The sequence below is a fragment of the Castanea sativa genome, chromosome 9 (assembly GCF_040712315.1).
Source record: "Castanea sativa cultivar Marrone di Chiusa Pesio chromosome 9, ASM4071231v1".
NCBI lineage: Eukaryota > Viridiplantae > Streptophyta > Magnoliopsida > Fagales > Fagaceae > Castanea > Castanea sativa.
In genome coordinates this window covers 31727495-31743202 of record NC_134021.1, presented here as the reverse complement: position 1 = coordinate 31743202, position 15708 = coordinate 31727495, and the positions used below count along the sequence as shown (strand labels likewise).

General features: G+C 29.8%; 1 protein-coding gene and 1 long non-coding RNA gene across 2 annotated transcripts; one reads left to right on the top strand and one right to left on the bottom strand.

Moving 5' to 3' along the window:
• The first annotated feature begins 347 nt into the window (after positions 1-347).
• Positions 348-1392, top strand: LOC142611337 (uncharacterized). Its single transcript, XR_012840012.1, has 3 exons — positions 348-539; positions 640-698; positions 866-1392. It is a non-coding gene; the product is annotated as an uncharacterized LOC142611337 (long non-coding RNA).
• Positions 1393-14266: 12874 nt separating this feature from the next.
• LOC142609868 (uncharacterized) lies at positions 14267-15342 on the bottom strand. Its single transcript, XM_075781591.1, has 3 exons — positions 15168-15342; positions 14986-15038; positions 14267-14791 (listed from the first exon to the last, which is right to left on the bottom strand). The coding sequence occupies exons 1-3, from the start codon at positions 15289-15291 to the stop codon at positions 14648-14650; spliced, it is 321 nt and encodes a 106-aa protein (XP_075637706.1). The 5' UTR covers positions 15292-15342; the 3' UTR covers positions 14267-14647.
• Between the last annotated feature and the right edge of the window lie 366 nt (positions 15343-15708).

The window sequence follows — 15708 nt, the reverse complement described above, 5'->3', positions numbered from 1 at the left end:
TCAAATATTCATCTATGAGGTTATTGAAACTCACTAATTATATTCATAGTTATATCAATTTGTAAGTTTTATGTAATAAAACTTTTAACACCTTTAGCATTTTCAATATATATAAGAGTTGATGCACCCAGTGAAGGTTTAGCTCGTGTAATTTGGTGTTATTATTGTATCTAACTACGAATGCATTAATGTAGATACATATAAGTACGAGACAGTATCTTTAGAAGAAAAAAAAAAAAAAAACTACGTTAGATATTTGAAAATGAGCAAAAGAGATGATCAAGTTAGGCAAGTGGGAGCTCACACAAATGAGTACAATAAAGTAAAAACAGGAAGTTGAATACCACTTCCATTCCTTCTGGGTTCAAACCAATAATTCCATTGCTCCTCTATTTAAATGCTATACCACATGCCCTGTGTTTTCATCACCAAAGTTTGCTTCTCCTATTTCAATTTGTTTGATAACATGGCGCAGAAAACATTTCTCAGGTTTTTGGTGCTCTTTTTGGGTTTCACTTTCGCTGTCTCAACTGTTGCTCGTAAGGCTCTTTTTTTTGGGGTCTCTAATCTTAACTATGATGTAATCTTTTTCATTTCTTTGTAACATTGAGCAATTTGTTTAATTTTCCTTGTTAATAGGAAGCCTAAAGAACAAGGAAGATCCAGCAGCACTTGCGGTTCAAGATCTACAGGCTCAGGTTTTTCTCTCTCATTTGATAGTTAAGTAAGGAGGTAGATCCAAACCCTAAGCGTGTTTGGTGTAACCACTAGAAATTAAAGTATCAGTCGATCTAGAAGTCGATAACCTAATTAAAAATCCCATATAATTGACATGTAATCATGAATTGCTATATATAATTTGCAGGATCTGAGGGATGGCGAGGAACTTTTTGATGTAGAGGGCAGAATATTAAAGTTTGAAAACGCAGACTACAGCGACCCAAGATCGAATCCAGGCCACGACCCAAAAACTCCTGGAAAGCCTTAAGTCCAAAGTTTAGATGTTCTTGTGTATAGATCGAAGCTTAGAGGGTTTGGATCTAGAAATGGGTTGGATTTCCTTGCAACTGAGTGTTGTTTGTCATCCATAATCTTGAGTGTTGTTTGTCTTCTCTTGTCCCAAAAACTCCTGGAAAGCCTTAAGTCCAAATTTTAGATGTTTTTGTGTATAGATCGAAGTTTCGAGGGTTTGGATCTAGAAATGGGTTGGATTTCCTTGCTACTGAGTGTGCTTGTTATCCATAATCTTGAGTGTTGTTTGTCTTCTCTTGTTTACTGAATCTTCGAAAGTGTGCGTGTGGTTTTAGGTTTGGGCGTGTATATTGTGTGACCTAGCTTGTGTATAGTGTTTTCCTTCAAGAAATAAAAATGTTAAGGATGGTTTGGTTTGTATTTTCTTTTTTGTTCTTCTTTTTCCCCTTATATTTTGGATTTAATTGTATGTTCAGCCAATCATAGCTAGCCAGCCCCAAAATCAAAATAGAGAAAAAACAAATCCTAGATGTAAAAAAAACAAGGAAAAATACAAACAGTACGTGTAGAAACAAGGAAAGTTCAAAATATTCTTTACCTAGAATGCATGCTAAATACTTGAGAAGGAAAAAGAACAAGAATGAAAGATTGCAACCCTATGGATGAGCAAGGCATATGAAGAAAGATCTAGATGGCGAACTGTTAACTTAGAAGAACCTTCTGTAGCACTGAAAATTACACAACATTTGGCTCGTTATGATGTACTATGCCGATCTTTATTATGTGATTGTACCTATAAAATAATATCTTATTTCTGCATAAAACTAAATGAAACTTGGAACCAACTTTCTTTAGCTTTTTTTTTTTCAAGGATTTTATCTTATGAATCTTTCTTCTTGAACTGTCAGTACTATATATATAAGTATAAATTGAAAATTGTGGGAAATCTTCACATTATAATAAATGTATGTTACCCTTGGAATGTCTCAATCCATACCCGTTCTCCTTAGTTTGAAATTATGCAGACCTATATTTATAATTAAAAATAATGGGAAATCTTCACAGTATAATATTATGTTTTAAAAGTTAAATTCTCATTTTCTTTTAAAGCTAGGCTGCATAACAAGGGATAGTCCTCTCCTAACCATAACTTTCACAAATCCGTTTAAGCTAAGTTTCGATACTAAGTATCGGTTAAAATACATTTTATACCCCTTAAGTTTGGAATATCTCACTTTTAAATCCACCATCTGACGTACAAAACTTGCAAATTGCACAATTAACTATTATACCGATATCAATTTTCTTCAAATATGATATTATTTGTGAGTGAGTTAATGGCAAGATGTAATAATTAATGGTTAGAAACATAAGTTTTAAATGCCAAGGGACTATTTGGCTAGTGATGCCAAGCTTAGAACAGGTAAATTACATTTTAGATTAAATTTTTGATACAATACCAAAAGATGTAATGCTAAACTATAATTTTTTTTTCCTAGAAGAACAACACAAATCTCACTTTATTCCTCAAATATTAAAAGAAAAATGTTAAAACTATTATCAAGTTTAATATGAAAACATTAATTATAAACTAACGTGACAATAAATGTAATTGGTATCACATCAACAACACAATAAATTAAATTCTTGAATATTTTGTGTTATTAATATAAGTTAACACATTAGTTTTTAAAGCCTAGAGTCAAATTTATAGCAAAGAAAATGTTGTATCTGTTTTCTGATTTTCTAAGAGAAGTCTTTCTTATCTTAAATTAGTACTTCTTAGCTAATTACGTGTCAGCTGCGTAGAAAAAGTATCAGGTCATTAACCATGCTGAAAGTCTGATCTCTTCCATAGGACTGAGGTCATAACTAAATCTGCCAAAGTGTTTCAATAGTAATTTTTTATGAGTGCTTGGATAATCTTTTTTTCCCAGTCTCTCTCTCTCTCTCTTTTATTTTTATTTTTGGTGCTAGCCACTCGCACCAAGAAGTCAATAAATACACAAACATGTTGACAAAGTGAGTTGTAATCTTTTTTAGACTCTTGTAATTTTTGATTAGTGTCGGAATGTTTAGTTCTTAAGCTCTAGTTTGATTATTTTAAAGCATGTATTATTCGAACTATTCTTAGTTTATTTTATCTATTTATTTCTTTTTTATAGTGAACTAATCTTAGTTAGTGTTTAGTGTTAACCTCTATTGCAAAATTAAAAAAAAATTAAAATAAAAGGATTCCAAAGGATTATGTAATTAACCTCGAGAAAACCCATTTTAATTTAAAGAATTGTATAGATGCCCATAATCTTTCAGTTAAAAAACATTGTAGTCTCTTTTATAATGAGTGAGTTTTAGTTAACTCAAATAATAAAGTTTCTGATAGTTAAATAAGAAATTTATAGTTCAATCTCTGTCTATACCAAAAATCATTTGGTTTCTTGATATGATAATAAATAATTATTATCAAGAGTGAATGTCATATATAGGTTGAAACTCTCTAAATAAGAAGTCTCTTTTATAATGAGAACCATGATTTAAATCTCTCCTACCTTATTATTATACTAATTGAATTAAATAAAATTGTATTAATATTTAAGATGCTACAACTTCTGTTAATAGAAGATGGAAAACATTAGATACAGGGTATTGTTGTAAATTTCTATTAGTTATATTAAATAGGTGTCTTGTATGCAATTACAAAGGCCATTCACCATAATGCTGTCCAAATCAGTCTCTCCCAAAAAAATTGAGTTAGGACTTGTGTGTGTATATATATATACATATATATATATATATATTTTACAGAGGTGTCCTTCCCTTATGGGAATTTGCAAACCACTACAAATTGAACATGACCATTCAAATTTTTTGTTTTCCAGAATAAAAACTTAAAATGCTGCTTAAATCTTTATGCAACAACAACTAATTAACTTAAAATGCTGCTTGACGGACAGGGAAGGTTGAATTTAATGCAACCACTAAAACATGTAGGACATATTTGTAACACGAAGATTTGATATACGGTATTTGGAATATGATACATCTTTCTACAAAGAGAAAATCAGTCACTTGTAATCACTATAATTGTATTTATCTAGAAGATTCCCATAGCATATCATTGTAGTTATAAATATATAGCACTAGTTTAGTACGTACGTATATTTGAAAAGTCATTCTTCCAGCATTCACCAAACAAAACCTTATGATTCCAACATGGTACGGAATTGTTTTTGATATGAATGGCAATTTGTGAAACGCTTCCTCGGTGGGCTACAGTACCTGCTTCTGCTTTAAGTTTATGACACACTAAAGCTTGTTGGGATGCCCACCCACCAACCCAGTGTTTGGGAGCACATGGTTAGTTTTATGTTAATATATTGCTACTCCCTAATCATTCTTTCCTTCTTTTTCTTCTTCTTTTTGTTACAGTTCTAGCGATGCAAGATGTACGAGTGACCATCAAACCCAGAAAGTAGAACATTTTAATCTTGAAGAAAGCGCATTATTAGTACACTAGTAGCACTTACACGCGTGCTTAGTCACAAATACCCTACATTATTAGGATATTTAATTAATAGTTAATAGCATAGTAGTCTAAAACTATGAAATTATATATAAAAAAGCAAAGGCAGCATACCTATAAACGTGTTCAAAACTAAGGCTTCCAAAATAGTGATTGATCAAAATATCCTGGATTGCTTGCTCTAGAATCATCCACGTCTCCTTATATATAAAAAGCAAAGGCGGCATACCTATAAATGTGTTCAAAACTAAGGCTTCCAAAATAGTGATTGATCAAAATATCCTGGATTGCATGCTCTAGAATCACCCCCGTCTCCTTTGGGTAGCTTGGATCCACTACGAACTCATTCTTAATGTCACAAAGCTCTTCTTCATCTCAGCACTCAATGAAGGATTGGAGTTTTGGATCAATGTTTACAAAAACTGTATGAGATTTAAGAAGAAAATAAAAAAAGCACCGGTGATATGTGTTAGAGTGTTGGAGATGGGAAGTAATTTGATAACATCATAACTACTTAATAATTGCTTAATGATAGTGGGAAAATTTAAAATTGTTAGGTAGAAGTTTGGAGTTGTGTGTGACTAAAAATGTGTGTGTACGTCTGGTTTTTTTCTTCTTTTTTTTTTTTTGCAATAACAGCAGACGTGTTTTTCTTTTTCTTTTTTTGATAAGTACTGTAGATATGTTTTTACAAAGAAACGTGTATTTTTTTTAATTTTAATTTTTTTTTATAAATAGATAAAGTAATTTAAAAACCATCAGGACAGTGGTTATGTTTTGTAAGCAGTATTTTAGTGAAAGTTAAAGATGTATTTTTACCAAATTTTGCTCCTTCTTAAGTGTAGGGTCTAGGGGTATTTTGGATCTAAAATAAAATCTGGTCCAAACAGAGGAAGCCTCTTAAATAATAGTATAAATAATGTAAACATTGTTGTACAATCTCAGTATGGTTGGTTTTAATTAAGAGTTTAAATATTTTTGCAATATGCTAAAATCAGTTTGCTATATTATATTCTGCTTTGATTTTATTCTTGGCTTTTGCTCTTCAGTCTGTAGTGTTTATGTTCGGTAGCATATGCATGTGTGAGTGAAGTTCTACATTAAATAATAATAAAAAATGTGAGTGTTTAATATAACACGGTTGAGTCCAAACACAAAAAACTTAAGCTTATGGGCTAAGTGGTGAGTATGCACATGTAACTGAAGTCCCTACATTAAATAATAATACTAAGAGTGAGTGGTTAATATTAATTACTCAATTGAAGGTTCTTTAATAGCCTCAACAAAAATGTTCAAAACCCTAGATATCTTAATGGACTGGTAATATTCTTTTACTTGAAACTCAATTCTAGATTTTTTTGAAAACATGGAATGAAAAAGTAATTTTTGAACAAAAAATATACCTCCATAAGTCACTTATATTGTTTACCAAAAAATCATTTTAAATGAGAGCTGGGTTTATTCCTTTTTTTTTTCTTTTTTATAGAGAAAAGATAATCATTTTCATTGATCAGTCATTACAATGTGTTGAATTACAAAAACTTGCTATTATTTACTATATAATCTATATGTTTATATTTTAAGCATAATTTTAAATTACGAAAACTTGCAATTTAAATAATTTATTAATGACATAGCTATTGATCTTTAATTTTCTAAAAATTTTGCTAGCATGAAGGATATAAGAGAAAGATGTGATCCAATAGTGGATTTGTCAAAATTCACCTCCAATAAAAAGATATTGAGTAAGGTTATAGCTTTAGATTACAACCAATTTTGTAACTAAACTTTGTCTATACCTAAATCTTTTACTTCTTAAAAATTAATATTAAGTCACTAACCTGGTAATCCCTAAAAGACAATTGGCTTAGGTGGCCCCTTTAAAAAAGAATTTCTTCTACTCCTTTTTTTATTAAAAATAATAATTAAAAAAAAAAAGACATCAACAATTAATCTATCTTTTTTATTTTATTGTGAGTAATGAATTTTCTTTATAGTTGCAATTATTTGTAACACTTTATTGAAACTTAAAAATATTAAATTCATTTTATTACCTAAAGGGATAGGTTAATAGGAGATATTTAACCAATGATAAAAGAGAATAGAAAAAAAAAATTATATCAAACTAACGGTGACTTTGTTTAATAGTATTCCAACATTAGAGTTTTTTAAAAATACATTAAAATCGTATAAATGATAAAGGATAATTGATGAATTTTATTCTATAAATGATCTTATCAAACATAAATTGATGGAAGATACTGATTATATTCCTTCTTACGATTTTTTTTTTTTTTGGTTCTTATCTATAGCAAATTAGAGAGTTTTTGTATACAATTTAGATTAGGAAGATAATAAGTTCTCTTTAAATATATATATATATATATATATATATATATATATATCAAATTTGAAATTTTTGTATATAATAAATTTAATAAGATATGATTTACTTTAGTATTACAAATTCACAAAGACTCATATATACTTATATATGTATGTATGTATGTATGTATGTATATTTATTTATATATGTGTATTGAGTTTATCTTGAATACTTTGAATAATATATCGATAGTGTATTTCAGCTTCCCAAGAAAAAAAAAATTTAGCCTTTGCCATTGTGTGTGCAAAGGGAAACGTCTACAAGGGCACAGGGAGGGAGGGGCTGGGGGGGCCTTGGACCCCTTGACTTTTCAAAAATTTCTCTTCCTTCTATTATTTTTGTTAAAAATATATAAATTTATATAATGTCCTCCTAGATTTGACTAAGACATCATTTTTGTTTCCAAAAATTACTTTTATAACATACATAAGACATAACTTATTAATTCAAAGTGTATTTAATGTATTTCATAAAAATAAAAAGTTTATGTTTGTTCTGTTTAGACCCCTTAAACCAGATTGTTTAACTTAATATATTAACCAAGTGATTACTTAGGTTAATTATTCAAATCTAGGTTAAAACAATAATAAATCATCTCATTCACAACAGTGAAAAAGTAAATAACAACATGATATGATGACTTAGGAAAACTGATGAAACGAACCGTTTCAAAGTAAAAACCTAAGGAAGATTTAACTTACCTATCCTCAAGGTAAAACATATCCACTATAAGAGAATTGAAGTTTTTACAATCAGATTTAACCTTAAATCTATTGCTACCTCCAGTAGTAACTCACTGACACGATCACCTACAAATTCTGAATTCACAGACTTCTTCTTTACTTGTATTTATTGCAACACAAGCACCCACGTTTGTAACTTTGAGATTCCACTCAAAAGGTTTAGATCACCCTTCAGTTGTTGATCTTCGTAGTAGCAACTAAGTTCTACCACTACTTGATTGTAAATCTTGCTCCGATAGATTCTTATGTAGTTGGAAGGTACAAAACCTCTCAAATCTCACAAGAAGTTACACATAAGTCTTCCAAAAGTCTGAACATTTTCAGGTTAAAATGAAACTCTAAACATTTTCGTGGGCTTATACCTGATTTAAAATTCTATAGAATTTCTTTTTCTGCAATTCTTCGATCAATCGTGTTTGGCAAATTGTGACTTTCCTTTTCTGCAATCAGCTCAAACTTGAAACTTAAAACCTACACCTTTGAGCATTGTTTAACACATAGACTAGACATGTTTTGTTCTTAGTTTGCCAATACATACAAAATATTATTCTAAACATTTTATCCTAAATCTTTAGAACCTAACAATTTACAAATTATTAATGCACTTTATTTTTTCTTGAATTACTCTTATACCATAATAGCTCCTTAAGCCAAATAATATTTAGGAGACATTCTAGAAATATATAAGTAAATATTTTTAATAAAAACCATCTTTATTTATTTTAATGTTATTAGAAAATTAGAGACACATAAATTATTTTTTCCTTTTAGAAGAAAGCATAGTTGTGGATTTCATGGTTAGGAATTAAGAATCCTTTAATTTTTATTAATGTTATATATATACTTGATGTAAATACTTTGTTAAATGTATGAAAATAACATATGTTAAATCATGTTACAAACATATTTTGTGTATACACACCCACACGTATAGGTTATTCTTTAGATTTAATTTTATATATATTTAGCTTGGTCCCCCACCTGAAATTTTTTGGCTCCACCACTGGGCGTCCGTAGCTGAACTTTCCCTCCATCCACACACGCAATATGCCAAAATATAGTAGTACATATTATGTCGCTTGAACGATAATAAAAAGAACAATAAAAATGAAAGAAAGAAGAATGATTAGGGCAGGAAATATATGACCTTCGTTAGATTTTACATAAATTGATAACTAGGGTTGTAGGTTATATAAAAGATAGATCGTTTCACCCAATTCTTAAATACTCTTGTCACAGACCATGGGATTTGAGCTGTCTCATGTGAATATCAAGAGCCAATTTCCTATGATTATACATTTATCGATCTTTTGACGTTGACAATGATTTCCTACTGTATTAATTGCATAATTGATTCACATTCACTCTTGAAGCATATGTCTTATCCTTTTCCATAAATACTCTTTCTGCTATCTAATCTGTTCTTTAGTATTCCATTAATAAATTTAATTAAAAAAAATTATTTCTGCCTATGTACTAGTTAATTTGGTAATGTGTGGGCAATTGATAATTTATAAACTTCTGAGGCTTCGATAATTAGTGCAGATTAAGGCTCCATTGTACATTTAATTATAAGCAATGAAATATATTAACATAAAAGTAACCACTGGGGTTGGTGGGTGGGCTTCCAGCAAGCTTTAGTGTGTCATCAACTTGAAGCAGAAGCAGGTACTGTAGCCCACTGAGGAAGCATTTCACAAACTGTCGCTCATGTCAAAAACAATCTTGTACTATGTTGGAATCATAAGCTTTTGTTTGGTGAATGCTGGAAAGAATAATTTTTCAAATATATGTAATAAACTAGTACTATTGATATAACTACAATGATGCCATGGGAATCTTCTAAATAAATACAATTATAGTGATTAGAAGTAAGGATAGCAAATTTGACATGATCCGCAAACTCGACACGATTAACTCATTTATAAACAAGTCATGTATTGAGACTAAACAAATTATTTGTATTAACTTTTATATGATTTGTTAATTAATTGGTTAAACATATCGTATCGTGTCAGATCAACCTATTTAATAAACAGGTCGGATTAGAGTCAACTTATATATTCCAATACTCACGACTAGATATAATACGAACTCAACCCACAAACACAAATTGTCACCCCTAATTAGAAGTGACGAATCTTCACTTTGTAAAAAGATCATATTCTAAAAAAAGTATAATCAAAGCTTAGTGTATGCAAATCAAACTTCCCCGTTGGCCAAGTGTGAGGTGCCTAACTTAATTAGCTGCTTTTGCATAAAGATTTAAGCAGAATTTTAAGTTTTATTTGTCTGTCAACTAAAAAATTTGAATGTTCAGGTCCAATTTATAGTAGTTTGCAATTTCCCAAAAGGGCAAGACACGTGTGCAATATAAAGGTTGTACTTGTGCCACAATTTTATTTTTGTGGAGAAAATGATTTTCAAATTCAAATCTGTAATCTGTCGCATTTGTGTATGCAAATTAAACTTCCCTATCGGCCAAGTGTGAGGTGCCTAACTTAATTAGCTGTTTTTGCATAAAGATTTAAGCAGAATTTTAAGTTTTATTTGTTTGTCAACTAACAAATTTGAATGTTCAGGTCCAATTTATAGTGGTTTGCAATTTCCCAAAAGGGCAAGACACGTGTGCAATATGAAGCCTGTACGTGTGCCACAAATTTTTAATTTTTGGGAGAAAATGATACTCAAGTTTGAATCTGCAATCTGTGGCATTTTAGTGAAAGATACTTGTCATCACATACAAGACACCTATGTAACATGACTAACAAAAAAAATAGAAATGCCTAATTCTCACTCTATCTTCTATAAATAGAAATTGCATCATCTTCATGTACTCTTATTTTAATTCAGTTAAACAATAAAGGAGGAGGGAGATTGTTTCTAAAAAAAATAAAAAATAAAAAAAAGAGGAGGAGGGGAGATTTAAATAATGGAATATTTTCTTTTTTAAGAAGAGCTTAGGGCATCTTAATATACCTTTCCAAATTAATTATCGGGTTTTCTCTAGTTAATTTCATAATGCTCTGTAAACTTTCTAATTTTTGAATTTTTGTAATAAAGGTTAACACTTGACACTGCTAAGAATAGTTCGAATAATTCATGCATTAAAATGATCAAACAAGAGCTTAAGGACTAAACAATCCGAGACACATCAAACGTTAAAAAAGACTCAAAAAGATTACAACTCATTTTTGTCTACTTGTCTGTGTGTATATTGGCTTAATTTCTTGGTATAAGTGGTTAGCACTCACAATCAAAAATCAAAAATCAAAATCATTCAAAATAGGAATCGCAGCAGAATGAATGGCGGACTAAAAATTCCCGGCACATATAAAAAATTAAAACAGATTCAAAATGAATACAGCAAATTTTTGTCAGTCTCTGCATTTATGACTGGTTAGCAGCTAGCACATGAGAAAACAATTCAACAAATATATATATATATATATTATTAGATAGAAATTTTGCTCTAAGCTAATTTAAGTATATATGTATGAAGTTTCCTTCTGGAGACTTGAACTTCGACTTTTACTCTCATACCTCACAAGCACTTGTAAATTAACTTTCACACTAAGAGTGTACGGTGATAAATAAATACCTAAAAGGATAAAACCATTCACAATAGAATTTATTGCTAACACTAAGATTTTTCCATACATTTAAGTGAACCACAACCACAATTTTTGCATCCAAATGCTTGATGCCCAAATAAGATGATAAAAATAGTCCAGATCTCACAGGCCACAATTCCACAAAATGCGTTCCAAACACTTTTTCTTTATTGTTCTCACACGTTCTGGCAGATTGCATTATGTCCTCAATTTTAGGGTAGAGAGACTATTAGGAATGGTCTGTGATGATCTGATACTTTTATTACGCAACTGGCAAGAAAGCTAAGAAGTGCGGCCCCCCAAAATTTATTTTTGAGAAAGACTTTTTTAAGAAATTATAAATTGGATACAACTTTTTTTTTCTGCATAAAAGAATCTTCCTCTTTAAGTAAATTTTTAACAATGTTAGAGACCAGAAAGTAAAAGTATCAATTGGCTGAATTTTTCTTCAATGGTCCACCCAAATGTTTTATTCAAAATTCTGCCTGGATATATTTTTCTTCAATGGTCCGCTCAAATGTTTTATTCAAAATTCTGCCGAGACTTTACAAATTTTGATCATTTTATAAGAAAACAACATGATATATGATAAGTTGTGATTGACAGTATATAATATAAAATAGGATAAATTTCATTCACACTCCCTGAAGTTTGGAATAATGTTAACAAAGTTCAAAACTTTTCAAAACTAACCAATTTGATCCCTAAAGCCAATTTAGTCCCTAAAATAGTGAAAAAAAAAAAAAAAAACTAATTGTTTATGGACTAAATTGGATTTAGAGACCAAAACTAGTTTTGAAAAGTCTTATACATGATTGGAATTAGCCCAAATTTTAAGATATGTTAATGGAATTCACCCTAAAAAATAATAAACATAGAATCAAAGGATTTTAATCATCTTACATCTTTGTTTGAGAATTGACAAAAAATTGTGTGGAAAGTTATTTTCTTCTCTATTCCACCAAATTTACTACCCAAAATAGTTGTGATTTGGAACAAAGTTAGGTATTCAAAATGATGTACCAAAGAGTCAAAACTCTCCATTTGGAATATTCCATACGTTATTTTTTACTTCTATTATACAAAGAAAATCTAGAAATTGCTGGTGATCTCTCTCTCTCTCTCTCAGTGCCGTGTTTACATCCCAGAGTTTTTTTTTTTTATTAAAAATGGAAAAGCTGGTTTTTTTCATATTAAAAATATAAAAGAATGATTTGAACTTTTGATCTTTTCATAAAGAAAACAAATTAATGTTATTAAGAGACAAAGCTCTGTTTTTTTGTTTTGATAAAAAGAGACAGCTCTTGATTGTTCATAATATTAATTTTGAGTAATAAAGTCTTATCATAAATTGATGATGTGACTAACTTTAAAATAAATCACATTAAAAAAATTCATAGGACTGCAATTTTCACAACAAATTGGAGATATTACAAATTTTACTGTATAAGCCTTATAAACTAATTTTTTAACTTTTAAACATAATACAAAAATATAATTTAAGAATTTTATTTATTGCATTATTGATGTGATACCAATAACATTTATTATTAGATTCTCAAAAAAAAAATCACATTTATTATCATGTAAATTTTTAATGTTTTTTTATAATAAAATTGGAAGTAATTTTGACATTTTCCTTTTAATATTCAAGGAATAAAGTGAAACTTGAGTTATACTGAACAAAATTATATTTTTTTAGAAGAAAAAAAATTATACTTAAGCATAACATCCTTAGTATTGTATGACAAAATATTAAGCAAAATGTAATTTGCAACCTCTAAGCTTGGCATCATTTCTACATCGGCCCAAGCTTCATTTTCAAAACTTGCAATATACCAGATGGACTAAAATATCGTGTCGTTAACCCATTGAAAAATGACACCATTCTACACAGAAAATTGTTATCATTTAATTTGGTAATAGCAAATGTGTATAAAATGTAAAAATTGACCGATTTAAAGATTCCAAACTTAAGGGGATATAAAATATATTTTAACGAAAACTTAAGGGGGTATATAGCTCCAACTGGTTTGTAAAGCTAGTTACGGTCAGGGGAGGAATATCCCTTGCTGTGTATCATAGCTTTTGGATCACGCATGAAAGAAATGAGAATATTTTTTTATTTTTTTTAGAGAAACGAAAGAAATGAGAATTTAACGTTAAAATATAATAATATACTAGTTTTCTCATAATTATAAAAATAGGTCTGCGTAGTTCAAGTAAAAGAGAACAAGTAGATAAGGATCACAGTCTTTCTTTATAATGTGAAGACTTCCCATTATTTTTAATTTATATTTATTTATACCTACTAATTACCTAGTACTGACAGTATTTTTTTTTTTAATGACTCATAAGATAAAATCCTAGAAAAAAAATAATACTATTAAAGAACGTTGGTTCCAACATTTATTTAGTTTATACAGAAATAAGATATTATTTAATATTAATAAAGTATAGAAAATATATTTCAAAAACCACGCATCATAAAGATCAGCATAGTAGATCGCAAAGAGCCAACAGTTGTGTTTATTTTCAGTGCTGCAGGAGCTTCTTCCTAACTGACAGTTCAACATCTAGATCTTTCCGGAAATGCCTGGCCTATCCATAGAGTTGTGTTTATTTTCATTATTTCTTCATATGCCTGGCTCATTCATATGGCTTTCTAAGCAAGAATATTTTGAACTTTAATAGCTATATAATTCTGTAGCAAATTATTATTTACTAATATACAACATGTTCAGAAATTTATATAAAACTAGTGTGGTGATATAGGTTTAGTAAATGATTTTCAATAGCTTTTTACGAAAATAATTATTAGGTCACGATCTACAAATCATTATATTTTTTAGATGTAAAACATTCTCCAGAAATCCAATGATGATGATTATGCCTTCAACCAAATAAATTTTTATACTCTTTGTAAAACTAGGATTTTTATTTTTATTTTTGGAGCTGGCTAGATACGATTGGCTGAACATACAATAAATTCTTAAATGTAATAATAGTAAAAACAAAATAAAGAAACTTAAAAGCCAAACCATCCATAACATTAATATTTCTTGAAGAAAAACACTATACACAAGTTAGGTCACACACACTTTCCAAGATTCAGTGGACAAGAGATGACAAGGACAACTGAAGAGTATGGATAAGAAGCACACAGAGTAGCAGGAAAAGCCAAATTATTTCAAGATCCAAAGTGCAATTCCTCCCTTAAAAGCTTAGATCTACGTCTTCCCACACAAATAGCTAAAATCTGGACTTATGGTTTGTTTGGTTTGAGAAAGAGAAAAAAATGGAGCAGTATAAAGTAGATACAATACAAAATTAGTTTATTTATAATTAACTCAACTCTACCTCCCTTTACTACCCTCCTCCACTTTCGCCTCTCCATCCAAACAGGTCATTAATGCTTTCCAGGAGGTTTTGGGTCATGCTCTGGATTTGGTCCCGAGGGCCTGTAGTCCGAAGTTTCAAAATCCATTCTCCCCTCTATAAATCTTTCTCCTACATCAAAAACTTCCTCACCATACCTCAAATCCATTGCTTCCTGCAAATTATAACACATCATGATTACATTTACATGTGAAGATATGGGATAAGCAATTTAATTTAGGTCAACTGTTAGGTTCAAATTCACTTAAATTGCATTAAAGGAAAGAAAAAAGAGACATGAAATTTAATTCAGACATAACAATCAAATGAGAGGGAGAGAGGGAGAGAGAGAAAGAGAGAGAGACAGACCTGAGCCAGTAGATGTTGAACTGATGGGTCTTCCTTCTTTGACTCGAGGCTTCCTATTAACCAGGAAATTAAAAATTAAAAATAAATCTCTGAACTCAATGTTACAAATAAATGAAAAAAATTTATGACAGTAAGGTTAACTACTAGACCCAGAATTTTTTTTTTTTTTTAAAAAGCCTTACTTGTTGTAGGAACAGCAGAAATGGAGAAAGCCAAGAAGAGCACCACAAAGGTAAGAAAAGCTTTCTGCGCCATGGAATCAACCACAAATTGAAACTTTGGCGGATGGCCGGCAAGACAGGGCATGTGGGATAGCTTTTATAGAGTAGCAGTAGAATTTATTATTGGTTTGAAATTAGAATATGAATGGAAGTACTAGTGCAATTAGTCAACTTCCTGTTTTTACTCATTTGTGAGTTCCCACCTGCCTAACTTCACCATCTCTTTTTCTCAATTTTTTTTTTTTTTTTTTTCATATATTCAACTTACGCCATTTTCTCCAAAGATACTGTCGCAAATTTATTTGTTTGCATATTAATTAATGCATTCGTATTTATATATATATACAACTATACCAAATGCCACGAGTTAAACCTTCACTGAGTGCCTCAACGCTTCGGACTATATATATTGATATTAATAAAAAATAGAATCTATATAATATATTTTTTAAATTTGACTTACCTTGTCATTTTGTTTTAAATATGTAATAGTAAATGATAG

Excerpts from the sequence above, each read along its gene's own strand:
- LOC142609868 (XM_075781591.1), bottom strand. The coding sequence starts at position 15,291 with ATGCCCTGTCTTGCCGGCCATCCGCCAAAGTTTCAATTTGTGGTTGAT. Across the intron at positions 15,039-15,167 it reads TTCTGCTGTTCCTACAACAA|GAAGCCTCGAGTCAAAGAAG; the intron begins GTAAGGCTTTTT and ends CCTGGTTAATAG. Across the intron at positions 14,792-14,985 it reads TTCAACATCTACTGGCTCAG|GAAGCAATGGATTTGAGGTA; the intron begins GTCTGTCTCTCT and ends TATAATTTGCAG.